We start from the raw sequence: 27057 nt of genomic DNA, 5'->3' as shown, positions 1-27057 counted from the left end.
CGTCGCCTCTGTACAGAGGTTCTATGTATCGGTGAGACCAGGGTGAACACGCACTCCGCGTCTGTCAACCTCACTTTCTGCTCTTTTGGAGCTCCGATATTATTTACAACATCCGACGAGGAACTGCTAACCCCGCAGTCTTCGTTCAGGGGATAACGTGCCACTCCACGCGCATCTGAAGGGTCGTGCCCAAGATGCCTCGGACTCTGTCCAACCACGCCATCAATAGCATGCAGAGGTCACTGGTTTACGTGCCTCTCCACGCGCATCTAAAAATTCGTGCCTAAGATGCCTCGGACTCTGTCCGATCATGTCATGCATGACATGCAGTGACTGCTTCAATAATCGAGCAGCGCTCAGTGATTTACGTGCCACTTCACGTGTATCACGGGGGCCTCGCCCTCGATGCCTCGGCCCTTGGCCGACCATGTCACGCACGACATGCAGCGACTGCTTCGATACCCGAGCAGTGCTCAGTGGTTTACGTGCTACTTCACGTGCATCACATAGGCCTCGCCCTCGATGCCTCATCTCTCGGGCGACCATGTCACGCATGAAATGCAGTGACTGCTCCGAAAATTGAGCATCGCTCCGTGGGTTAAGTGCCACATCACGATCAGCCCAAAACCACGCTCGGAACTACACCGTTGCTGTCTACCAATTTGGACATTCCAATGTCCAGCACGTTGACCGTCACGGTCCAGTGCCCACGCCGATAGCGCTGCTGCTTCCTAGCAGAGGTGAGTTCATGACTTAAAGCTCCACCAGGAGACATGCACATAGCGCCCAAAGTCTTTGACCTCCAATCAATCCATAGCTCATGGTGTTCCAACCATGCCATACCAAGGATAAGGTCATATCTTGCATCAAAGTCTAAGATTAGACAGCATTCCAAGCTATCAAAGTCAAGAAACTTGATACCATAGTCCACACGGACCCTCTGCACAGTGACACAGGTCCCCGTCGGTAAGCGACAGTGACGGTGTCACTCAACCACGCTTTCGGTGCCTCAGCATACAGCTGACTTCATTTGATCGTGGAGGGTCGAGCATAGTTGCCCGACCCACCAGAATCGATCAGGATCTTTCCTGGCTTATCAAAGAAAGTTCTTCACGGTCGCTTTTACGACCAGCAAGCTCGGCTTGCACACACATTTCGTGTTCAAAAACACGAAGCTCTTCGGGGCTGAGCTCTGCTGCCTTCTACCACTTCGAGGCTCAACAGAACTCAGTTCTCCCCCAGTAGGGCGCTTCGCGCCTAGTGGGTGTTTTCGTTTCTCCGCGTCAAACTAGACTGTTTAAAAGCGGACGTTGGTTCGACGAACCTCTACGCGCCTTGAGCAAGGGACAACCCGTCCGAAGGTGACGAGTGTCTCCACAAACAAAACACCCTCGGGAGTTTAAACGCTGCTCAACAGCTCTGAGCTTTCTCTCCTCTTTCTCAGCAAAGCTGATATTGGCTCAGGTCTGCTCGTAGAGCTGTGAGGGCGTGTATATCAACAAGTCGTGCCGACTTGAAGTTGGATTCGGCATTCAATGCGACGTTTATCGCTTTTTCAAGAGAAGACAGATGCTCACGGTAGACTTCCACTCTGGCCACGCCAGTGCGGATGCCTTCCATAAAGATGGTCACTTCGACCGCCTCGGAAAGAGGATCTGCTGTCATCACGTCAATGAGAGTTCACAACTCGTGGACAAAGTCCACTAATTCCTTCTTGCCCTGTCGGGCAGCAAGAAAACGCGATCTCACGCGAGGCGTCTGATTAGGCGGCGAGAACACTCGCAAAAGCTGCAGCTTCAACTCCTTCCAGGAAGGGAACGCAGCTCTAACTAAAGCACCGCACGTCAGCACCCATTATCGCGTTCGGCCCCCGAGGTTGGGGATAGCTAGCGCCTCGCGGTGTTGCTCGTTCTGGAGCAACGCGGATGCCAAAGCCATCTCGGCCTCTCTTATCCAGAGCAGGTAATTCTCTACACCCTTACCCTCGAAGGTCTTAACGCTCACCATGAGTGGCCAGGGTCGGAAGGAATCAGCCGTCGTCGACGGTGGCGTCATAAATGCAGTCGACGCTGACAACTTCTGCTGGAAGTGCTCTAACAGAGCATTTTTATTACTTGAAAACGCCTCTAGACGCGCGCTTATGGCCCCGGGTCCTTGAGCAACGAGGTACTTCACGTCCTCAGGGTCAGCAAGGACATTAACTTATTAAAGCCCATTCTGCATGCCCTGGGGAAATAGCAGTATTCCTCCAAACTCACAGAGGATCAGTCGTAACGACTCAGGCGTAGATTGACTACCAATGCCGCCAAGTGCAGCGGGGGTGCCGTAGCCCTTTGCTTAGAGGAAATTAAGCTATGGTCACCGACCTAACGTTCTTTCCAAGAACCAGTACTGGTGTAGCGGATCGCAATTCGCTACTTCTTTGTACTAAACCTTCACCAAGGCAAACGAACCCTTCTGTTCAAAGAAGAAACTGTGTTCAATGGTTTTAGCTGCGGCAGAGCCGCCAATATCTAAATCCCTACGTTTTCCTAATTAATATAGCAAAATCTAATTAGTATAGTAATGTGCATTACTACTGGCAATCCTGCCACGTGGTGGCTTTTCATTACGTTGTTGCCATACCACTGTGTTATTGCACTAACTATGCAATACACACCTAAGTACTGTCGCACAATCTTGTGCGACCAGCCCTTTCACAAAAGTGCACGTGTAACCCGTTACATTCCGTCCCATGCATGTGCAGATTGATCAGCAAGCCCTGTTGATAGATCCGCAGTGAGCGCTCGAGGTTGTCAACCTTAGCAGCCAGCTTTGTCATCAGCTCCACGAGTTTTCCAACCTTTCTCCTTTAAGCTTTCGCCCTCGATGAGGGCAGAGGGTGGGTGGGCTCCATCTTCGTGGCTACTAAGTTTCCGTTGAACTCGTTCTGTTGGGCTCATCATCTGTTTGCCGGATACTTGTGCGCGAGAAGAAAGAAATGTAATATATTCAAGTACCAGCTGGATTATATTTCAGATTACACGTTACCCGTAAAGATGCTGGCGCGCGCTTGCACCTAATCTGTTTGGTCTGAGTGTCTACGCTTCATTGGATCGGTCTGAACAACGGAACCTCGTCGACCGTAAAGCTTCATAGGGATCTGGCTTTCGGTCGTACACACGTATGTTGGCTTCTTCATTGATGTACAATATTTATTAATGTCCAATCTTCATTAATGTCCAATCTTCATTGATGTTATACATGGTAAATGGTGCGGGGAGAGAGAGATACACCGGGAGGCCCTTAAGCCAATAGGAATATAAACTTTTAGAGCTATTTACAAGTACGACGATGATCGTGATATGCACAAACGTACAACAAATACAGTGAATCGTCAAGGGGCTTTGAGCAAGTCTAAACGATCGTACAGAGCTGCTACAAGTTAGTTAAGGATGGGAACTAGTCATTCCAAGACAATCGGCGACAGTTCTAACCTCCAAAGTTCCTGAGGGCATCTTGAACTTGGTCCAACAAATTGGCTGTGTTCTTCCGTACGCAACGTCCTACTGAATACGGGTCGACTCTATTTTAAGGCGGTTCATGAACTTGACATTCCGACACAACTAAGCTAAGCCCGCACATCGTTGAAGTGTATTCATTAAGGGCACAAGATTCGCGGAAGCTGAAAAAAATGCGTCCACGGCAAGCTCTGACTGGCGAAAGTACTTCATGTTTGATGGCACACTAGTTTTTAAGTAGTACTTACGATCTCAGCCAAAATGAAGATCATTGCGTCAATTTCAAGTCGCTACGGTGTCAATTAAAATTTTGAAGCTTATTCACTATTTTGTCGCAATGGAAGTAGAAGTTGCCGGTAAAGTTGGCGCGAGTTATTTCTAAATATGTACCTGGTAACGAGGAATGTATGGTCGCTCAGATTTTCTGCGCAATATCTTGAATCGGAAACTACACTTCATTTCAAATTATAGTGTACTAATTGTCTGATGTTGCTCTCGTCTTTAAATTGAGCTCACAACGACATATTAATACTCAGTTAAACATCCAAGTCTCGGTCACAACATAAAAGGTATGTTAATTTCACGCTGTGTCGCGCGCCTCGCAGAGACATTTCCATCTTCTTTTCGCTCGCAGTTCTCGACGTTAGGCGCTACTTCCCGTCCTTATCGCACTGCTGCAATCCAAAAGCTTTCATTTGACTACAGCAGCCGTCGCAATGTTGGTCTCAGTGAAAGAATCGGTAGCCGCCCACATAGCTCATCCCACGAGCCACTGAACGCTAAAGATGAGAAAGCGAGAAATCTGCAGCGGGATATGTTGCAGTTAGACGAAGACTTGGTGTACCAGGCACCCATGTCACGCGCAGTTCGCCTCATGAAGGCCGTCTCAATTACCAGCTGCAGTCTCACATCCATTGGTATGCCAGTGCTTTGTGTGCTTAGCGAGCAGGACACGTCCACGGTCGGCAAGGTATATCGACGTCACTATTGGTTGGTGTAATGAGCCAAGTAAGGTACTAACATACTGTTGGATTTGTAGTGGGCCATGTGCGGTACCATCATGTTGTTTGGTCTTGGTACGACTTCGCTCTTCCATTTTCTCTTCAAGCCGTATGTAATGCGAATGTGGTTGATCAAGGGAGTGGATGAAATTGTTGGCTGCACCGTGATTGTCGAGACTTTGACGATTTTTGCTCAATTAGAGCGCCACTCCTTTCGACTGTCCGACGTATCGCCACCTACCCAGGCGATGCATCCAATGGTTTCATTCCAAGCAAAAGGACGTCACTACTTCATTCACCCAGAATCTTTTGATGACCAGAATTTACTAAACAAACTCGTCAGGTCACGAGCCAATAAGTGAAGCAAATACCCTTTATTTCAATGCCATAAGCAAGGGGTATTAACGAAGGTAGCAACGTACAAAGCGCACTCTCGACTTCTTGTTACTTGAGGAGTTACCATATTTCATCTTTTTCAACGTCTTCAACGTAGTCAAAGTTGTTCAACACATCTTCACTGTCTACTCGAGTATCAAATTGAAGCACGCGAGGTAGCTCGGTGTCAGCTGCCGCCATCCCTTGTCTGTCGTCTTCAGTGTCATCCCCTCTGTCCGAGAATTCGGGCATAGATTCCAACTCCTCGGAAATATCGCTGTTTAAAGCAGTATCAACATGATCTCAGCATAATAAGTATATCACGTCAAACAATCGTACCTGGCGATCTCTTCTTCCTCTTCAAAGTCGCTGGTTCCGTAATCATCATCACCCTCTACCTCAGCATCGTTCTCGCCAGTTTGCGGGTCACCATTCACATTATTCGCGTCATCTGCTTTCTCTTTCTCAACATCATTCTCGCCTGTTTGCGAATTGCCTATCACATCATCGGCGTCATCTGCCTCCTCCCCATCAGAGTCGAGCCCACCACTGCTGACAAAACTGTCCTGCTCGTGCGATTCCAGCTGCAGCGATACTTTCAATTGCTGTAGTGTACCGGTATCATCTTCAGCCTCCATGGCTTGCAGTGCAGCATCCAATCGTCGTAAACGTTCAGCTTCTTCCTCCTGTGTCAAACACCATCCCCGTTCAGCACTTTCGGTCATAGAATTATAGCATGGAAAACGTACCGCATCAAAATCATCGTCTGCATCCCTAGCAAGAGCATGGCCGACTAAGGGTGGTAAGGATGGCAAACCTACTGGTGTTGGAGGAGGCACTGTCATTGACAATTCATTTTTAACACTTTCACCGGTTTTATGGCTGTCTTCCAAATCTTTATCGCTATTGTGACTTTTTTGCGGTAGATGTTTCGACAAACTTATGGGCTGTTTGATAATTGTTAGAGTTTGATCATAGCTTCTTTCGTCTTCTTCGTTTGCCAAACTGGAATCTCCCAGTTCTGATACACTAAAAGCCTCTTCTCCCATGCTCTCTTCAAAATCAGCATTGCTCTCATCATCCCCGTCCTTGCCTTCAAAATCTATGTTTACATCCTTTTTCTTAGGCACCTGGTAGGTATGATCTTCTTCTGGTTCCACTGCTCTTACTGCTGACGCTGGTGCGTTGTCTGCATGTCCACCGCTAAAGTGACTATGCTCGGTGGCTGCCAAAGTTTCGGCAGCGACTGCGTGCTGGTTTCTATCGTCTAATTGGCGTTGAACGAGGTGAAAGAGTATTGGATAAGTCAAAGAGTCGTAATTTGACAATCCAAGCTTTGTCGCCAGCACACTGCCGTCTTGTTGCTCCTTTTCTGTATTCGTCTCTGCAAGTAACACCCCCAGCGCGTGTTTCCAATGAAAGAACTGCAAGCACTCGACAATTAGCGACAGAGCAATTGTGCTAATTTCTTTTGGAAAGTCACTTAATCTTGGACCGTCGATCATTTTCCTAGACCCTTCGCGTTCATGCATCGCATCAAAAACTGCAGCGCGTAGTTCAGCCTTTAGCTTTGATAGCACTCCTTGACTTGTCAGCACCTGTGTTATCTCATCCTTCAATGCTAATTCTTCAGCACTAGGAGGTGGTTGCAAAAACATAGCCAATACGTTCTTCGACTCGAATTACCAGTCGATTTAGTAGTGAACGCTTGAGAAATTACAATGCATTTATTTTTATAGTTTTCCTTTCCTAACATGAATCAAAAGGATTTTTTCACTTTAAGAGCGTCGCCATCTGCACAAATGTCATCGTACAGTTGTTCAAAACTTTGTGGTGTAAAAGTTGTAAACCCCGCGGCATACGTCCATAAACTTGTGCAAAGTTCATCAGATTCGCGAGGTGATCCATGTGACTGGGTTTCCACCTTATCTTGGTGTTCCATAACGATCCGATCAATCGCTTCGCCGATTGTACTCACGTACTTGAACATCTTTTCAGCTACCGTCTCATCTTTCTGGTTGCTCGACCACTCAGCCATAATCTTTATCTTCTTCAGCACCTGCCGAATGTCACGCAGTTTCTTGTTGGGTTTCCACTTTTCGTTGCACTCCTCAGCTGATAAAAGCGGCAGTGCCGGTTCCGGCGCTTCATCTGCCACGACGTTTGCCACCGAAATTGGAGACTTGTGGCCCTTTTGCTTCTTTGTTTCTTTCCGAAGCTCTTTCTTTGGTTTTTCCGTCACACTTAAGCTATCGCTACTATTGTGACGATGTTTCTTTCGAGTTGTTGTCATATCCCCGTCTTCTAAAGATGACGATCTTCGCTTGTGCTGCGAAGATGTCGATTGTGCCGGTGATGCATCGCCAATTTCGCCTTCTTCAGGATCAATATCAGCCACCATATTTTGAGCGGGTGATCTTACCGGTGGAGTCTTTTGCCGTCCTGAGTCTCCATTTGAAGTCGTTCCATCGCTACAGGGTATAGCAGGACGTCGGCTTGACATCTCTTCACTACTCTGTTGCCGTGCAGCAAATCGTTCGGCTGCGCGGGCCATTCGGCCGCCTCCAGTACCGGAGTGTACAGAATTTGATGCTGTCACACCCGAGATTGCTCCGCTTTGAATGATGGCACTAAATTGCGCACCTAACGATTGGTTAGAGTTTACGCTAGCAGAGCTAAGAGCGCTTGCTTGCTGCACAATACGTGGCTCGCCAGCATCCATATCTGGAGCAGATAATCGTTTCAGCAAATTTTCGGCACGTTTTTTCAGACGCTCGCCCTTCAGCGCACGTTGTTTCTGGAAATGAAGCAAGTCGTCATTTAGAATATCTTCCCATCCTCCAAAACCATGCACGTAAACGCCAAGTAGCAGCGCGGCGTCTTTGCGTTGTGTCCAATCATGTTCCTTTTCAGCCCAGGTCCAACTTGGTAAGTCGCGAGTGTTAACTCCTAAAACAGAAAGGTCGCTCTGTTTTGCCACTAAAACATACGCGCCCTGAGCATTCACTTGTGCGTTGCCTGATGAGCACCCAGCGGTGCGCAACGCACGTTGAACAGCAACACGAAGCTTCAAATTCTCATAAAGACGCTCAATAATCTGCGACGCTTTCGCTTCCACATCAGCGATCTTGATTCCATCATGTGGTGGCCGTGTTTCAATCGCTTGCTTGGCCTTCAGAGCCACTTCATTTGCAAGAGATTGAAGACGTTCAAAAGAAACTTTCGTAGTACTTTGCAAATTCGCGCGCTCAATAAAATTTGGCATCTTGTACTCGTCTGCGAAATTTATAGCAGCCGCATAAAGCCCCACATCGGTCATATCTCCATAGCGAAGCATTGCACGCAACATCGCACGCACCACTTTACCATCTATTGCAACAGCTGACGATCTGCCCACGCTGCTACTGTATCCGTCCCCTCCTACATCTCCATGGTCGCTACTGCTGCTATTCCCTGTAGCCGCGTTAGTTGAGCTACTAGCTGCAATGGCTTTTGTCACTATTTTATTCGTCATAACTGCCACGGGGGGGGCCGTTGCACTCGGCGTTGTAGAGCTGCTCGCCTTCTTTGCTTTCGCACTTGTGGTCTTTCGTCCATTCAGTTTCATGGCCAATCGATCGTGTGCTGACACTGGTTTTCGCTTCACTGGCAATCGTCCTGCCGTTCCAAACGAATTTAAAGAGCCCCCGACCGCCATTGGTGCACCACTACTTACCATTGCTTCAGCTTCTGGAGAACGTAATGGCGAGCCTTTTGGAGGTGGAGGACTCATTTTTGCTGCTATTTTTCCCATCGGTTTTTTCCTCTTGTCTCGAAGATCTCGTTGTATTTCTTCAATAGTCCGTCGATCTCGCTTTCGTGTACCCAATGGCATCATAAATTCTGTCTCTGCAGCTTTAAATCTCGCTGCTGCTCGCGTCGAATTAACATTAAGGGTCTCCTGATTAGCTGCCAGTCCATGTGGACGAGGGGCCGAGAGCGATGATGTCGAAGCAGTGCTTGAGTTGCCGACATTTTCAGTGTTTCCAAATGGAATCAGGTGCTTGGTTGAGTTAGCGTCTATTTCAGTACTCTCAGCTTCTGCGTCGTCTTCTGATTCAGAATCAGATGAAGAGGAGCTGGAAGAAGAACCCGAACTTGAGGAGGACGAGTCGTCGTCTGAGCTCGAATTTTCGGCCTTGTTTACCTCATCGTTCTGGACGTGCATTTCTTGCGGAACATTTGTCATTGATGAGCGTATGCTGCACAAACCGCGGTGTCAATATAATTGTCCCTATTCAAAAGCGATGATTGGTAGAAGCGCGGATCAATCAAATTCGAGAGTAATTTATTTTGTCTGCCATGAAAGGCCTGAATCTAGGCGGCGTGGTCGAGTTCTGTCGCGTATTTACGCGCCACCCGCAGCTCTTGCTACCCCATCTCTCCGTAAATGGTGAAGTACAAAGTCTCCTATGATAAAATGTAGCTTTCTTATGATTGAATGGTGACCACTTCATAAGACTTATCCCAGCTTGTGCTTTAGATGTGACGGAGGTGCCTTTTCAGACCCTCCGAGATCGCGGATTTCGTGGTGTTATTTTTGACAAGGACAACACGCTAACTATGCCACATAAAATGGAACTTTGTCCTCATTTGGTGTCGTCATTGGCCGAATGCCGTCGAGTTTTTGGAGAAGCAGGCGTCATTATATTCTCCAATTCCGCTGGGTCGACGGACGACAAGGACGGAATCGAAGCTAAAAAGATCGAAGAGGGTCTACATGTCCAAGTGCTTCGACACAATCAAAAAGTAGAACTAAATTTATGTTTCGTTGACCGACTTCGCACGAGATTTACATAAATGTTTGTCATTTAGAAACCAGGAGGTTTTGCTTTCGTGCAAAAACACTTTGGCGAAGTAGATCCGCAAACTCTCGTAATTATTGGCGACCGGTATTCGACGGATGTGCTGTTCGGCAATCTTCATGGTTTGATAGTTTCTTACGTTCGTTTGATCGAGAAAGATGTAATTGATGTATTGTAGGGCTATTTACAATCCGATCGGAGCAGTTAGCACCGGAAGGAGAAAGTTTTGTGAATCGACAGCTGCAGTATATTGAAAAGGCTGCTGTGCATATGCTGATGCGCGCAGGAGTCCGACCGCCAACTCACCCTTTATGGCATAGCAAACATAATTGAACGAAATACATATTATTTCTTAAAATTTTGCGACATACGACCTAATGCTTTGCGTCAGATGAGTCAATAAAGACCGCCTCCTTGTTACGCGCACCGATTTCAAGTTCCTCAAGTTTACGCTGTTCTGTTTTAAGAAGTTGCTCTAAACAAAGCTGACGACGTTGGCGCATTTCAAGTCGTCGCTGCTGCTTTTTCTGCTCCTCACGCTCTTGAGCATCGATGATCCATTGATATTTCGATTGATTGAGTCCTAAAAAGTTCGCCACTACCTCACCCGCAAAATCCAAGATGTCAAATGTTTTATTACCAGACCAGCAGATCCAATCCCATACAAATTCAGGCAGCAAGCGCACACCGGAACATTCTTCGAGAAATTGTGAAGTCTGGTCAGTTGTGTTGATCAGCTTGTCCGACAAAAGATGCTTCACGGCTTGATCACTGCTTTCACCATCAACACGAGCTTTCGTGTCCATAGCCAGGACGTTTTATGTTCGACGTGTAGGGGCTAATTCGGAATTAGTAATTCCGTTATTGATCGATCGACAATAACAAATCTAACTACCCATTAACCGTCAAGCGTTTGTCAGTTCATTTCAGTTTTTAAGTCTCAATCGTCGAGCACAAAGTTCAAGCGAATTTAAAAAAAACATTTTCATTTATTCGTATGAAAATGCAAATATTCTAGCTGCTTCACCTTCAAGCTAAGATGGAGTTAGTTCAGAATAAATAGCTGTCAAGCTGTTAGAAAAAGAGCAGTATAGTGCCTCATTTTCACATAACGGAGCATATTTCCCCATTGCGTTCGCTAGATGTCGAGCCACTACTGGCACTACTGTTTGAGTCTGATGAGCTGTCAAATTGGTTTAGATTCTTCATAGCCACCGCCACATTGCTTATAAAATAAGGTCGCCACACTTTGCAATACATGAACTTTGCTGAAAAGGGCAGCATGCTTTGGATACTGCGATGTTCTGTTTCTCCACCCCAAATCTTGCTGCGTTCGACAATCCACGGCACGACCACGCGTTTTGCTCGAATGGCACGAAAAATTCGAGGCATGATGTGGCTTCGAAAAGTGCGTTCCGTGAATGCATCACTCATAGCTGCGTTCAATGTCGTCTCTTCCCGATTCAATGCAGAATGCAGCGTGCGATTGAGCTGTCGTATTTCGCTTTGCAACACTTGAAGTCGAAGAAGCCACGATGAAGCACTGCAAGCACCGCTGACACATAATGCACGTTCAAGTTGCTGAATTTGTGCCAGCATCAGCTTGATATTGTGGTACACATCCAAAATCTGCTGCTTCGTAGGTGCAGTCAAGTTTAGCATTGGCAGTAACACAGCGGCTTTGACCTCATGTTGACATAGCAAATACTCGACGAAGAACGTTTTGAACCAGAGAAAGAATTCAGCCACATGCGACTCGAGAGCCAGCGTGTGTGAAGCCACAGGTTTTGATTGACTCTGAGATTGTTCTAGAAATCGATCCATGACGAAAAGAGCATGACGAATGGGTTCATGAATTCCAAGAAGGAATTTCGCGCTCCAGCTCCAATCGCGTTGATTCGAAAAGATGGCACTGAAAATAAGACTGCCATTATGCGAGGAAGGAGGAGAAACTGGCACATTTTTCAAATTAAGCTCCTTTCGGGTCAACTGGTCCCCTTTAGCATTTTTCTTAAGACTTGGAAAAATTACTTCAGGTGTTTTTGTTCGCTTGAGTTCACCTGGTCGGTGTCGATTCTTCATGGAGGACACAAAGCTATTGTTTTCCTCTTCACTGTCTTCACAACTGAGTTCAGTGATCCGGTCTGCGCGACTGCAGATAGGTGACATCATTTTTTCAGGCTCTGTGTCAGCAGTCGAAGGACATTGTCCAAAGCTACTTACGGAATGGTTAGAATTGGCCTCAAGACCTAATGCGAGACTACGGTCATCCCAAATATTGACAAGCCGAACCCTTTTTGTGTCTTCCCCGTAATCAGAGCGAAAGTCTGACATGGTCGTGACTACATGAGCCACTTGTGCAATGTCGACAAGATGACCTGTTGCCACTCTTTTTTTAAATTTGCGAGATGTTGCTGAGGGTGGGCAAGAGCTAAACTTTGTCGATCGAGCGCGTCGTCGAAGCGCTGCATCCTCATCCTCAGTGAAACCCCAAATATTGCGGTAAAATTCGCACGGCAATGCCATTTTGAACTTTGTCTTTTCACGATCGTGTAATGCTACACTCTTGTAAGAATTGGTTATGATATCACCACGTTTCGAGTGATAAAACGAGATAGAAAGTGGCATGAAAAACGCTTGGGCTATTCGCTCGTGGTAGTTGAAGTGTTGAAAGGTGTTGTGAAGGATCGCACTTTAGCGCGTGGGTTGCGTGTGCCTCTTGGCGTCGTTTGGCCCGTGAAAAGCCAATTGGCAAGTGAAAATGTGATTGCGAAACGAAACGGAGGACTTGGGATTGTACCAGCAAGAGACTGGAGGTGCCGGAAGCCTTAGAGACGGACTGGTTACAGTTGGTGACGCTGGGGTTCAGTTTCGTTGATGAGATTGCTATCAGGAGTTGCTCGCGACACTTGCCAGCAGTTAGCAAAGGAAAACAATTTACAATACCCTGAGGTGCGAGCAATTTGTAGAATGAAACTTTCAATGAGGCAGTGGAGGAGGGAAGCCAGATCACAAGCTGGTATACACTCTGAGACCGTCAATTATTAAAGTTCCATTGTGCACATTTTACCCTTTGCACTCTTCAGCTGGCTTCCGCAGAGCCCATTTCTGACCTGAAATATTACCAACGATAGGCCAAACAGTCTAGTATTATGTTTTACAAAGTGTCCCCCCTGCAAATCACATAACAAGACGGTAGAGACCAAACAGCTGATTGCCTTTACATGAAATACGAGACGCATGATTTTCGGAATTCATTGCTCGCCACCCATTAATTACTTCATAGTTGTGGCAACGAGAACACGATACTTTGCCCGAGTCCATCGCAGCGGAAGTGAGTTGAAGTTCAATTGATTTTTTTAGGCAAGCTAACCAGACCGTTGTATGTGAATAAGACTGTGTTCTAGGCAATAGCCCATCATCGGCAACTTGAAATGCATCCGAAATCTTACTGGCCAATTTGTTGCTTTGTATTGAAAAATATTGATTGTCATGTTATGAGTGGCCAGTATGGCCGCCTGCAAACGCTCTGTACAAGCATCTGGTCATGAGGAGGCGGTCAATACTAATAAATTAGATGTAGATTTTCCTGTGACGACGATGGTGTTCTCATTTGTCAGCACGCCTGTATTACTACTGGAGACTGCCGAGAAAAGTGCGTGTACATAGAAAGCGACATGAAGTCAGGCAAACTCTGCACTTATTCTCGGATGAATATCTCGGTAGTCAGCATATGTTAAAATGTACCCTTTGCACATGTCGCGAAAATGACATGCTAAACCAGAATATTGTGGGATGCTATAAACTGTTTTTTATCTTTTTTCTTTCAACCTACTCGCCGCTGTCCCAGTTAGCGTCCATATGCGGCGAAATACCATGGCCTGCCCCGGTTGACTTAAGACATGATTTGTTCCGTGGCATGCTCAAGCGATTTCGCTTCGGCTTCTTGCGCTTCGATGTCGCGGTTGCGGCACTTTCAGTACTTGGATTGCTCCTTTGAAGTGCCGCTCCGTCTTCAATCTTTAGCTTGCTCTTCGGCAATTGTTTCTTCACTGCTGATTTGGTGACCATATGTATTGAAGTAGCTGGTTTTGCAGCAGCAGATCCATCGCACATGCTGCAGACCCACGTTTTTGCTATGCGAGACGCTTGACGCTCCGACATGTTGACACACTTGGGATGATACTTTGCGGAACAGGAAGAGCACCTCATTGTAAGCTTTGAATCGTCCTCATTAGAATTGCACACGCACACTCGAGTAGGTTCCTGGTGCGCAGTAGCATGTGGCTTGCATTTTAATGCGTATGTAGAGCTGTCGATTTTACCACCACTTTCCAAGGCGCAACGCAGGTGATAGTTGCGCCGACACTTGGTTACAATGCAGCCAACTGTGGCACCGAATTGATGACAACTGGTACACTTAAGCTGCCTTCCTCGCTTTACAGCTTTCGGCAAGTTCATAATCAGACCGTCGGCCTTTACATACACTTCGGGTGAGTGTACAGCGCAATTCAAGTGAACATACACCAATTCATTAGGTCTGTCCGAATATTTTAAGCGAACAGGGGCCTCAATAAACGGCCCCACCACAGCCATATTTGCTTTGGTAGAGTCTGCTACTTTTTTTACATTGGGTGCAGATGCCAGATCGTGAACACTATCACCTCGTTCCATCACACTTTCACAGTGGCAGAGTGCGCAGACCTTCACTTTTACTGCTGAACTCGTAGTGTTGCTCTTTTTCGACACAAACAAGCTGAAACTTTTTGCTTGTGATGTGCGCTTCCTCTTGCTGCTCCTTTTTTCTGGTTGCTCCACGTTGCCGTCATCGAAAGGGATAATTTTTGGAACTTCTAGTCGCTGCTGAGCTTCTCCCGTGACAAGCGCTGCACCTGCGCGTTGAGATTTACTTTTCCTCACTACTGGAGCAAGTGATTTTTTTCCGTCCAGATGATTGGCGCAAAGCAAAAGATTCCTTGACAGACGTATAAATTTGTCCACCGATGGAATGCACTCGGGATGGAAGGATTGGGAGCAGTGAATACAGCTTACAACGCCACCCTTATTATTACTTGTCGCTTTGTTCTTAGCTTTTGCTCGCAAATTAGTGGGTTTTGAACAGGCATGGCAGTAGTGACTCGGGCAACGAAATCGTTTCTTGCCAACCCACTCTACCCATGGGTTCTCTGCTAGGCAGCCTTTATGGTAAAAACGACCACACTTTGCCACCGAGCATTGTGTGACACCAAACTCCACCCCCATTTCACCGACCTGTTTGCAAATCAAGCACATGTGACGACCCTCAGAGCAATCTGGACACAGCCATTGTTCGTCGTTCGGCTCGTCTTTCATACCCACACACTCAAGATGAAAGGAGCGATGACATGGGCCATCACATAGCAGTATCAATCCTCCGTCACCACAAAGAGTGCACAAATCGTCGCTTTCATTTAAAATGCCGCCTTGGATCAGTGGAATGGGTGGAGCTGGTTCTTCATTTCGCAGATGTTTTGGCGGACGACCACGTCGTTTAGTTCTTCTTTTCTTTAAAGGGGCATCACCATACGGTTCATCTTCACTGCTTTCAGCTGTAAGAATTCTTCTCCTACGTTTTTTCCTTGGTGTACCAAACTCCTCATCCTGGAACAAGTTCGGTCGAGATGGAGCCAATCGACAGCTTCGCACGCGTGATCTTTCCAATTTTGTCAAATATCCTTTCACGAGATCAATTTGGTCATTGGAGAATTCACCGCGATACTTTGAGCTCACGGTATTTAGTACCTGGATAGCAATATCGTATTCATGCTGAATGTCTCTACTTCCGACGCGACTTTCGTCTGCATTAATGCCTGAACTCATTTCAGTGACCAAGCTCGTTAAAGCAATGTCTAAATTGCTGATAAATTTGATTTTTGATTGGCGAGAATTAACGGCGCTCCCATCTTCGAGTTTCAGACTCAGCATTTCAACGGAAACAGCGCCTGGAAGAACCTTTTCCCAAAAGTTTGGATCATCCACAGACAATTCCCCAGTCGCGCCATCCGCTACGAAGGACGAGCGATCTACTGCCATACCACCGAGTGATTTTCTTTTTGAGGACTTAAATGGAGACTTTTTCTGCGAAACCGTTTTGTCGTCTGCGCCTTTGTTGGAGTTCGACGCACCGCCTACAACCATAACACGAGCATTTTCCTTCAAGATAGTCTCAATGTCGCGCTCAGCAAATTCCCTTGAAGCCGTGTCGTCGTCTTCTCGTAACGCATACGCTCCGCGCTTCAGCAATTCGACAAGCTGCTCTGCCGATGGCTTTGTAATCTGAGAGTTTTCATTAAATGACGCCGTACCTAACACTGCATGCTCAAGACCGAGTTTTCGTGAAGCACGGTCGAACATTTCGCTTTCGTACGTGTTGTGGGTAACCAGACGATAGACTTGGACACTCTTCTTTTGACCAATTCGGTGGCAACGTGATTGAGCTTGCAAATCGTTCATCGGATTCCAGTCGCTGTCAAAAATGATGACTGTATCAGCTGCAATTAGATTGATACCCACACCACCAGCTTTCGTACTCAACAAAAAAATAAAAGACTTCGAGTGAGGCCTCGAAAATCGATCAATGGCGCTTTGGCGCACACTTCCACCTGAAGAGCCGTCCAAACGCTCGTAAATAAATGAGTTTGCATCGCAATACCGCTCAAGTAGGTCAAGCTGCTTCAAAAATTGACTAAAGATCAAAATTTTGTGTCCGTCCCGTTTGAGTTTTGGAATCAGTTTGGACACGAGCATCATTTTGCCAGAGCACTCAATTGTTTTCTCCATCACTTGTGATGGTGAAGGATTCCTGCCAAGCTCGCCAAGCTCTCGCTCCTCGACACCCTTGATCAAGAATGGATGATTGCAGCATTTTCGCAATTGCAGTTGGATATTATTCAGCGTCGGCAACCCGTTCTTTGTGCCGCGGTACAAAAAGCTCTTATTCTTGTCGTATATCGCTCGGTAGTACTGTTTCTGTAGCGTCGTTAGCTCTACGGAAATAATTGTTTCCTCTTTCGGAGGAATACTTTTTTCAACGTCCTCCTTTACACGACGCAAAATGTATGGTGCCAGCAGTTGCTGAAGTCGCACGACCTGCTCCTGCGAATACAATTTCCCAAAATCTCGATTAAAGTCCTCCAAGCTGGCAAACTTTACTGGCTCCAAGTAATTCAGTAGCACCCATAACTCCTGTGTATTGTTTTGCAAAGGTGTACCCGTCAGCAAAACCTTGCGGTCGACGTGTAAAACGCGCATCATTTTAAGCACACGTGATCCGGCACTTTTCAATCGATGCGCTTCATCAACTACGACTAAGCGCCAGTGAATGTGCTCGAACTCTTCAAAGTCGGTCAAAATCGTCTCAAAAGTGGTGAGTAGGATGTGAAACTTAAAAATGGAATTGCCCAAACTCGGGTAGTACCATTCCTGGTCTCGAATGATTGCGCGCATATCTTTAGCCGTGAACTTTGTGGTACGGTCACCAATATCGTGATAAACGCACACATTTAGATCCGTCCAGCTCTCAAATTCACGTCGCCAATGCTGAATCGTCGATAGCGGAACGACAATCAAGTACGGTCCACGAATCAACTCCTCTGATTTCATATGTTCGATAAGTGAGACTATTTGAACCGTTTTTCCTAAACCCATCTCATCCGCCAAAATACACGATCTTTGAGCTTTGATACAGGACACCATCCAATTGAGGCCTTCAACTTGATAAGCACGCAGCGTGCGTCCACCCTTGTACGTTGGCGACTGCTCGTATGGTACGAACTCATTCGTATCCCCATGCTCGCTTGCAGCCGTAGTATTTTTGCGTGACTTTTTAGTTCTTGCAATACTTCGCTCTGGAAGAAAGCTAGCAAAGTGCTCATGTGGGTCGATACTGTTGTCGACTACTCCTGTGTAAAGATGTTGCATAGGGCCGCTTGGAGCGATGTAATTCGTATATTGCATCAACGTCTGCGTTGAAGCTGATGATGCCACATTAGGATCAGCGATACCCACCTTGAGCATTCGTTTGTACTTCTTGTAACTGTAATTCGTAAACTTAGAGTTGTAGGGTGCTGCATCATCAGGAATCTTACCAAGTTGGGTCTTCATGACTTGCTTTGCTTGACAGTATGGAGGGTACATAAATGCTGGTCGAGGAGAATGAAAATGGAAAATAACATGACTGGAGGACGCACTAATCAATCCGACGACATCTTGGAACGAGCGACCAGCCACCGATGAATTGTTCACAGCTACAAGCACATCACCAACTGATATAGCTCCAGAGGCCTGAGCGGGGCCTACCATTCCATTTGCAAGAATCTGAAATCCTAGAACCGAAACGTTGTTGTTGCTGCTGATTCCAAGACGCATGCCTAAACCAAACGGTGATCGAACTAAATTAACGCAATATTCTGTGAAAGCTGGAAGCTCATTAAAAGCAGTTGCTGGGTACGTCGAGTTAAAACCAAATTCAGCTTTGATTCTCTCAAGCTCGGTAGGGTAACCGAGAGCAACATGTTCAACGATAGAGCTGAGCACCTCACCGACTTCTTCTTCTAGCCGTTTTCTGTGACCTCCACTTTCACCATCGCTGCCGTCCTCGTCATTCTCCAAAGTTAGGATTCCAGGATAGAAAGCTGGTCGATTTAGGTAATCATTCATTGCATCAAAGTCAGCATCGTCATCAGATGAGTCCCCATCTCCATCGGAATAATCTTCATCGTCATCCTCTTTCAGAGCTCTGGGTGCCAAGTACTGCATTGTGATTACAAACGCACTCGTATACATACCGCATTGCTTAAGCACATCCCTGTCGGGCGTGTGATTATTCAGCAGACAATGAAAAGCAAATAATTGTGCCTTGACTTGTTCTTGCATGTGAAGTTGTTGATAGGTCTTGCTACCGTAAGTCCCTCCCATAATTTTTCTACTACGACTGCACACGCCCTCATGGCCATGACCGAGCGTACAAAAACAGTCCTTTTCACAACATCGACTTCCACTTGTACTCGTTGCGAGCGCATATTGGTGTCGCTTCAAGCAGCATGGCAATTGGCACGTCGTCTCACGAATCTCCTTAGCGCTTGGCACACGACTGAATTTAAAGTACCTTTGAATCTGCTCATCGTCACCAATATCCTCAGGGCGCTCCCACGTTGAAAATCGAACTGACATACCGACCCACTTAACAAGAAAAAATGTGGCAGCACGATCTTTCACGCTGATGGGTGCCAAACTTTTCGTAGCATTTATACCCTTAAGGATTCGTTTGGATGTTTTCTTGTTTACTTTACCTTCACCATCAGCTCGCTCCATTAAAATATCAGGTACGTGCTCGCTCAAGGTGACTGTCTTCTTGTCCGCGTGTATCGCAGTGGTGTCAAAGACAGAAGTAGCAACACTCGTGATAGCTTCTTTTTTCTCCAATAAAAACATTTTATCCGTACTAGGTTGCTTCACCGCTTTTACCTTTTCGTGATATTTTGTTCTTGCTCGGCAGTACCCACAGAACCATTCATCCTCTGGTAATTTCGTGATCTGCGGAGTAGCGCAATGCATATGAGCCTCGCCGTCGCATTGGTCACACAGAAGAAGTTGATCAACATGATCTTTAATTCTACAAACACAGCAGCCAATCTGCCAAGGCGCCCAGACATCATAAAAAAATTTAGCTTCGGTACAAAATTCAATCTGAAGACGTTGATCTTTTTCTGCATCCCCAGAAGAAGGTAATTGAAGCCACGCTGATGGGGAAAGTATCCAGTCATACAACCATTTTTCAAAAGTGCGTAGAAGCTGGTCTGCAACGCGCCAAATGTCGGATCCCTCTGCATTATAAGCTTTGCAGTTCTGAAAAACTAACCGCACATCTGAAGCAAACAGAGAGACAGCCGATGGTCCAACGTAGTAGCTTTCCCGACCAATTCGCATGGAGATTGTTCCAAGATCCATCGGATTCATGATAATGTTAAGGTAGTCAGGTACCTCCTCAACATCGACCGGGTGCTGGAAGATGTCGCCTCCAACTTCTTTCGTCAATTTCGTTACAATTCCCAACATACGCTCCGGTATGATGTCGGCATTATTCACGAAGAAATAGTTGGTCATACGCGGAAACCTAGGCACGTAAGGTAATTGATGGCGTCTCTTCTCAATCTGTTCGTCTAAATGATCGGCTGGATCCACCTTGTGATTCAGAATTTTCTCCACCGTCAGTTTATTTGCCTCAAGGTCATCAACCTCATCCATTGCCTGGTATCCTTCTCGCCTCAGCTTACGATCGTAGACTTGCACGCGATGAGATTTCTGGTACCCTTCTGGTATAAAAAGCTCCACTTCATCAAATGTTAGCCAGTACAGATGCAAGTACGAGCGACCAAGAAATTTGCATAAATACTCTACGAGTCCAGAAGATTCATTTATTCGTCGTCCAACAATCTGGTCCAGTTGTGGATAACCCACATCCTATATTAGTGACAAAAGGTATTAGATTTCCAGCGTGTGCCTTTCACACAATAAATTACGTACAGTTCGAAGCTGGTAGTCAAGTTGTTGTGCACGCTTCTTTCTGTCGGCGATAATAGCTTCTTCGACCTCTGACATGTCGTCCTCCTCCACGTACGTAACCTTTTTTGAGCTTTTGCGGCGAATTCGACGCTTCTCGTTGTCCTCAACCTTTGTCAAGTCTTCTAGCTTGAGATCATTCATGACTACACTAGCATGAGCGCTAACCGGACTTGCCTCGGGTTCAATATCCATTTGCTTCTGCTTGCCAGAATCCACTGGCACTTGTGTCACTGTGGTGGTCTGATCCTGTTGGATGACGGTCATTTAGACTGCGCATAGACACAATAAACATTTGCCTTAACGTTTGAGCATTGCACGGTATGGTTTTGGCGAAATGGACGCGTAGGGTCGCGACGACGGTGTCTGCCCCCTAGAACTGCTACACAACGCACCTATATAGATAAAGCCACTGGTGATGTCCTTGCGATGGACTTCAGCCGAATACAGCGATGATAGGGCGGGCTCGCACGGGGTCAATAAACACTTAAAGTGGAGAATCGGTGCGGGGCTTGTCGCTTGAGGACAAAAATGGCGGCAACTGCAGTCCTGTAAGGTTTTGGAGTGGTGCACACCATACGATTTGATATTTTGACATTTAGATCACAGACGTCAATACTAATCAACAATAATACGAATCACATCTTTGACAGACCTTAGAGACTGCAGTAAGTGTTCACGACATTCGGACAGTTACATTAGAGTCTGCAAGCTCCACTGAAAAAATTAAAAAAATGCAATGGTTGCGAAAAAAATCAATCTGGCCGAAGATGGAATGCATCTGCTTACTTTTGAAGGCTACTACTTGTTCAGCTCATTCGACAACTTTTCATACTAGTGCATAAGCAGCAGCTTGTGTATTGCCTATTGAATATGTAACGCGTGCTGCATAGTTGCCACGGAAAAGAATCGACTCTTATTATCGACGCGGCACCCCTCGATCAGATTTACAGGTCCGGAAAATGATTGATTTCATTGCACGAAAAGGCAAACATTAGGTGGAATCAACCGTGGTATAAGCATTCAGAAAAATAGGCGGAGTTTGTCTATGCATTGATTAGAACCTTGATATAGCACAGCAACCTAGGTAACTAGTTTTCTTAGATACTTACGGTTCCCCCTCTGGGTACGGAACGGTGTAGCAACAGCTTGCTCAATTGCAAGCGCAAGAGTAAAGTCGACTTTTGCATAAATTGTTACGCCGTGATCGGGGTTGAATTGTCCGAAGTGCTGGTGTAGAGCCCTTTAAGGCCTGTGTGGGCAGGCCTTCCACTCACACTCAAATCAAATCGAGCGCGAAAAAGTCTCTCTGCGACCTTTTTTTTAGTCTACCGGTCATGAGAAATGAGCTTCAAGCGGCGGAGGTTAAATATTGTTTCTCTGTGAGGGATGCACCTTGGGCACTTCAACTTGGCAAAAGTATCGATGATATCTCATTCACTATACGTACTGCATGAGGAAAACACACCGTATCACCCGCCTTGACGCTCGAAAATTCTACCTTTAGCGAAACGGACGTTTACTTCGAGATAGTCTCATGCTTGCCTTTGCAAAGTTCAACCCACGGCTGGACGTCGACATGACACCGCATTGCATCAAGTTTCTTCTATTTAAGGTACGCTTGTTTTCGTGAAACAGCTGTACGAGCTGCCAACCAGAGTATTACTCACGGCAGGGTCGGTTCCATTTCACTAATTGGAAGGTGTTGCGACGGGTGACCATGTCAATTGATGGAGAACGCTGTTCATAAATAGTCCCCAACACAATACAAACGCTTGTGCGACGAGAAGCGAATCAGACGTGGAAGGAGAAGGACAGGCTCGACTTGGAGGGAAGAAGAAGGACAGGCTCGACTTGGAGGGAAGAAGAACGACTTAAGCCCTGAAGGGCATATTTGCAACCAGATTAAAATGAGTTATGTTTTCTAGCTAAGCGCAAAAAAAACAAGGGGTTCTAGAAATGTTACTAACAATATCTTGGGCTCCCAATTTACAAATCAAGGGTGTACTGAGGTTGCAACTCCGCTTCAACTAGTAATAAATCTTGGGTGTACAGATCTTGAGCTTCCAAAAGCTTAATTTTCAAATTTCGTGGAAATTTTCCAGTAGAGACTGGCTTACGCCACCCACTTTGAAAGACAGAGACCCGTCGGCTTCGTCATCATTACGGATCCCCGAGTAGAAATCAGCATTCTGTATCACACAAAATGTTTGTGACTTTACATAAGAAATCACGTATGCATTTGAAATTACCAGACCGAAATGTTCTTTCATGATTTCCCGCAACGCATACAGAAGGTACAATAAATGTACCTTAATGTAACGGCTAGGTATAACCCATGACATCATCCCTTCCACAAAGTCGAAAGCACTTTGATAATGTTGCAGACCTTTTGGAGCGACTCCCTTTCCGATCCACAATGAAGCGATCCAGTGAACAAGAAAACATGAAGGAGCGTTCTCTGTCGTTTAGGCAAAAACGGTTCCATAACACTTTGATATTTTCTCCATTCTAAACCGTAATGGAGACAAGAGGTTCTATATGGAACGTTCTTCCGCTGGCGTCGGATAAACAATCGTGATGATACGACCCAGTCCATATCAGCAAAGCTTACCCCTTGGCGGACTTGTGTTCGCCTTGAGAACGAAAACAAGGTGGAGCGTCTGCTTCACCGAGTCGGTCCTGGTAGGACTACCGGTTATGACCGAGCACAACTAAGCTCTAATCGTCATAGTGTTTCCTCTAGCAACGCTACAAGCGATTCTCGTAGCTGCGGACCCCTGTCGGGGACATCAGACTCTAAGGCCTGACGAGGTCTCCACGTGTCCGAGGCCGATGGATAGCCGCGCCACTAAACTCTGCAGAACTACTGATGGCTCAACTGCTTCTTTCCACGATGACGGGTCGATCGATCCTTGTGATCGACAATCGTCTCAACCACCCAATGGCGCTCCCCACGAGAGTCTAGTTGTGGAGCTGGGGCTGAACGTGAAAGCGATTGAGCGACTCCGCTAAGGCCAAGGCCATTATGAACTGGCCGGTTTCAAATAACCAAAAGATCTTGCGCAAGTGGCTTGGCCTCGCCAACTACTTGCATAAGTATAGCGCAAATTATGCAGAAATGGCACGGCCATTGTCTAATCTCCTTAATAACAATAAAGATTGGGACACCGAGCATAGGGAGGCTTTTGACAGGGTCAAAGACAGCCTTCTTCATGCACCAATACTGGCGTTGCCAGACCCGATCGTCCTTTTAGTGTCGTCTGTTACGCTTCGAAATTTGCCATCAGCTGTGTACTGCTGCAAGCATACGCCGAGGGGCGAGATTGGGTGGTCGCGTTTAAATCTCGCCAGCTTAAGGCTGGGGAGATGAACCACCCAGTCCACGACAAGAAATTACTTGCGATAAAGTATGCAAGTGTCAAGTTCAGTGTTCACCTGCTTGGATCGAAGCCGTCTGTGATCTACACAGATCATGCGTCCTTACGCACTGCGACTCGGTCGCCTTACCTCTCGCAGAGGATGACCAGGTGGTTCTCCTTATTCGCAGAATATTACTTCGAGATGAAGAATAAAACAGGAAAGCAGTATGCTTTGACTGATGCGTTGTCACACAGACCGGACTATGAGCTTGCTCGTGTCACGACGTTGACGTCATTAGTGACGGATTTGGTCCGCGCCGCATACGCTGGTGACATTATGTGTGTAGCGCTCCTACAGGCTCTAAGGAGCAAGGAGTTTGAAAATGCGGACAACAAATTTTCGGCGCGTTTGCGCAAAAGGTGACACCGATTTTCGCTGAGTAACTAGTTGCTGTATTATAGCACCGATTCAACCGATACGCCTCAAGTTGTGATTCCTCACGATGAGGATTTGAAATACCTTGTCCGCTGTGAGGTCCAAGACACCCCACTCAGTTGTCATCTCGGTCGTGAGAAGACGTACAGCTCGATGAGTTGCCACTACTAATGGCACAAGCTGTACAAGTGGACGAGCACAAATGTGCGCACGTGTGAGACGTGTCATAAGACGAAACCCTCTCCAAATGCAGCGGCGCTGCTAGTCAGTTTACCGGTACCATCCGAGTATTGGCAGTCCATCAGTATGGACTTTGTGTTTGGCCTTCGACGGTGTGGGCACAGTGACGCTGTTTGTCAACCGTGTCTTCGACAACATGGACTCCTGGAGTAACTCAGAAGTTGAACCAGCAATTGGTTCTGGGCACAGTGTGCAACATCTTTCGTCTTAAACGGGGCAAGGCGCTCCACCGTCGCACGAAGGGACGTATACGTCTGCTCGACGGCTGGAAGCCGCTCCGACAGAGCACGATACTCGTCAACGCGAGGCAGTCGGTGTACAAAGTATTCCAGGTTCTTGGGGCCTTTTGCATAGCGGTAGGCGACCTCGAAGAAATGCTCGGCAGAGTGCCGATGACGAAGGAGTCCGAGAACTCATGGGAGTTTGAGGTACCACTACGGCAAGACTGCCCAGACGTCGTAGACGCTTATGATTAGAAGGATCATGACGCTTCGCGTCGTCTTGCGCACCGCGCTTCTTGTTCGTAGCCCGGAAAACCCGAGGGCCGTGAGCTGAGCTCAAGCTATGGCCCTGATCTGCTGTGGTAGTAGATCCACCCGTGTAAGAAACCACAGCGCTCACGGGAGCGTCATGATTTGTAACCTATGTCTCAGGGCGACAATACGCAGGAAGTCGGCGTTATACGCTGAGTTTGGCAAACTCAAATCTGAGATGGCGCTCAACGCACACGTACACTTCCGTGTGGCCTCGCTGAAAGGTAGACAGCGATTAAATTTCCGGGTGCCGCTGCACCCATCGTTCAAAGTGCTCATCACCATCCGCAGAGGGTTTGCCAGGGGCGAGCACCACAGGGATGGTCCGCATTGCGGGATCAGAAGCCCCTCCTTTTAAGCTCAAAGTCGAGCGCGATACCGATCCATTGGGATCTCTTGGGGAACGAAAAAGCGAGCTCGCAGATTTTTCCTCTGATCAAGCTCAGCTTGTGTAGTGACCGGAGACCTGACTACGTAGATGTTTAACGATCGAGTGATCGCGTTTTTCGCTTCAGTAGCGGGATCCGCCGAGCGAAAGCCGTATTCCACATAAGGGTCACAACCGAACGTGGATACGAACGCAGGAGAGCCGCCATATGAGCAGCCTCCATTTGCTGCTCCGGTGCCTCGTCGAGGCGATTGGTAATAATTTCACTTCCTTCGGAAGCCGAGAGGTCGGAAAACGGAGATGGTGTCCGCAAGGTTTGATCTGGGCTCACGTCGCGCCGTTGACGCATTTCATCTTCCTCGTCATCCCATGTTGAGGACTCCTTTCTTCTTCCTTCAACTCGTCGACGAGGAAATTCGTCGCATGAGGCTGGCGCGTTGTGTTGCGCTCAGCTGCCGAGGGCATTAGATGTGTTTCCCGTGAAGCCGTGAACATACTGTTCGGAGATGACCCTGTGCGGAAGAAGAAGGGCTTTGCTCATGGGCGCCCTCGCTGCCAGCTGGGCTAGGTCCTTTGCGTGTCGTAGACACAGACCTCATAGAGCGGAGAATGTTTAAAGTTGTTTTCAAAGAACGTTAAGGTGTCTCAGACACGCGAGCCTCGTATGAGGTGAACGTTAAATTGTGATTTGGAGATATTCACAACTTTAACCCTGTAAGAAAGGGCGGTCGCACATTGTTGTATGACCAGAATAATGGGTGTGTATTACACAGGTTAATCACATAGTGGTGTGGCTTCACCGTAACAAGAAACCACCACTTACCAAGATTGCCAGTAGCAATGCATATTAATAATTTCTTGCTCTATCAATTAGGTATAACTATATTAACTAGGAAAACCTAGGGTTTTAGATAGTGGCGGGTCTGCCGCAACAAAAGCAATTAAGTACAGTTTTGATTCTAGACAAAAGTATTCGTTTGCCTTGGCTAAGGTTTTAGTACTTGGAGGTATTGGATTGCAAACCGCTAAAATCGTACTGAGTCTTGGAAAGAACGTAAGATCGGTGAACTTAGCTTAGCTCCCTCAAAGCAAAGAGCCACGACAGCCCCGCTGCAGGTCCAGTAGATAGCAACGCCTCCTTTGGACGATTCCGGTTTCTTACTCTTGGAAGCGTTCAATCCGACGATCTTTATAGCGTCCGCGGTTATCCGATCACGCACCCCGTGTTTGTTGCCGACTTGGCAAAGACACTCTGCATTTTTGGACAATATGACCCGGCTTACCACAACGGTAACACTTTTCATCGTTGCGAGGACACTCATTTCCATGCGTGGAAATTCACGAGATGTCCATTGGCTCTGCACCATCATTTGTACTGGTCGCCTGGCGGGGCGATTGCCATGGTACAAAACCATTGAACCTGGATTGCTTGATCTGAACACTTCTTGCATCGCACGGTTGAGGGCATTGTCCAGCCTCTTGAGATACTCATGGAAGAATTGGTTCAGAATTAGATTATAATTCAAATCTGCCATGAACGTTACAACTTGCTTTGAAACGTCAATTGGCTCGTCGACAATACTCGATATCAAGTAGCGAAAGTGCTGTGTATACGAGTGTAGGTGGTAAAGACCTTGACGAAGCTTCAAAACTCCCCACGGGCACGAGAATCGCTCTGTGGTGGTTCTAACGCCTTCATTAGCTCGACTTTGAAGTGTTCGTAGCTGGAAAAGCAGTTGAGATTGGCTAAACGCTTACCAAACGCCCAAATCTTCGCAC

General features: G+C 46.9%; 7 protein-coding genes across 7 annotated transcripts; 2 read left to right on the top strand and 5 right to left on the bottom strand.

Annotated features, from left to right (window-relative positions):
- Window positions 1-4071: 4071 nt before the first annotated feature.
- PHALS_05526 (Uncharacterized membrane protein) lies at window positions 4072-4863 on the top strand (the record flags this gene model as incomplete). Its single annotated transcript, XM_024719084.1, has 2 exons — window positions 4072-4470; window positions 4540-4863. 2 exons carry the CDS (start codon window positions 4072-4074, stop codon window positions 4861-4863), a joined length of 723 nt encoding a protein of 240 aa, XP_024584418.1.
- A 94-nt stretch (window positions 4864-4957) lies between these two features.
- PHALS_05525 (uncharacterized protein) lies at window positions 4958-6534 on the bottom strand (the record flags this gene model as incomplete). Its single annotated transcript, XM_024719083.1, has 3 exons — window positions 4958-5153; window positions 5216-5562; window positions 5626-6534. The coding sequence occupies 3 exons, from the start codon at window positions 6532-6534 to the stop codon at window positions 4958-4960; spliced, it is 1452 nt and encodes a 483-aa protein (XP_024584417.1).
- Window positions 6535-6635: 101 nt separating this feature from the next.
- On the bottom strand, window positions 6636-9104 carry PHALS_05524 (Domain of unknown function DUF4208; the record flags this gene model as incomplete). The annotated part of the gene is made up of 1 exon (XM_024719082.1): window positions 6636-9104. The coding sequence occupies one exon, from the start codon at window positions 9102-9104 to the stop codon at window positions 6636-6638; it is 2469 nt and encodes an 822-aa protein (XP_024584416.1).
- A 113-nt stretch (window positions 9105-9217) lies between these two features.
- PHALS_05523 (Predicted hydrolase (HAD superfamily)) lies at window positions 9218-10053 on the top strand (the record flags this gene model as incomplete). The annotated part of the gene is made up of 4 exons (XM_024719081.1): window positions 9218-9308; window positions 9387-9664; window positions 9731-9842; window positions 9899-10053. The coding sequence occupies 4 exons, from the start codon at window positions 9218-9220 to the stop codon at window positions 10051-10053; spliced, it is 636 nt and encodes a 211-aa protein (XP_024584415.1).
- Window positions 10054-10094: 41 nt separating this feature from the next.
- PHALS_05522 (FAM177 family) lies at window positions 10095-10526 on the bottom strand (the record flags this gene model as incomplete). Its single annotated transcript, XM_024719080.1, has 1 exon — window positions 10095-10526. The coding sequence occupies one exon, from the start codon at window positions 10524-10526 to the stop codon at window positions 10095-10097; it is 432 nt and encodes a 143-aa protein (XP_024584414.1).
- Window positions 10527-10824: 298 nt separating this feature from the next.
- On the bottom strand, window positions 10825-12246 carry PHALS_05521 (uncharacterized protein; the record flags this gene model as incomplete). The annotated part of the gene is made up of 1 exon (XM_024719078.1): window positions 10825-12246. The coding sequence occupies one exon, from the start codon at window positions 12244-12246 to the stop codon at window positions 10825-10827; it is 1422 nt and encodes a 473-aa protein (XP_024584413.1).
- Window positions 12247-13551: 1305 nt separating this feature from the next.
- On the bottom strand, window positions 13552-20514 carry PHALS_05520 (hypothetical protein; the record flags this gene model as incomplete). The annotated part of the gene is made up of 2 exons (XM_024719077.1): window positions 13552-20220; window positions 20284-20514. 2 exons carry the CDS (start codon window positions 20512-20514, stop codon window positions 13552-13554), a joined length of 6900 nt encoding a protein of 2299 aa, XP_024584412.1.
- Between the last annotated feature and the right edge of the window lie 6543 nt (window positions 20515-27057).

This window comes from Plasmopara halstedii (assembly GCF_900000015.1).
Source record: "Plasmopara halstedii genome assembly, contig: Scaffold_2904, whole genome shotgun sequence".
NCBI lineage: Eukaryota > Oomycota > Peronosporomycetes > Peronosporales > Peronosporaceae > Plasmopara > Plasmopara halstedii.
The sequence above is the reverse complement of the archived record's forward strand: the minus strand, read 5'-3'. Positions and strand labels throughout refer to the sequence as shown.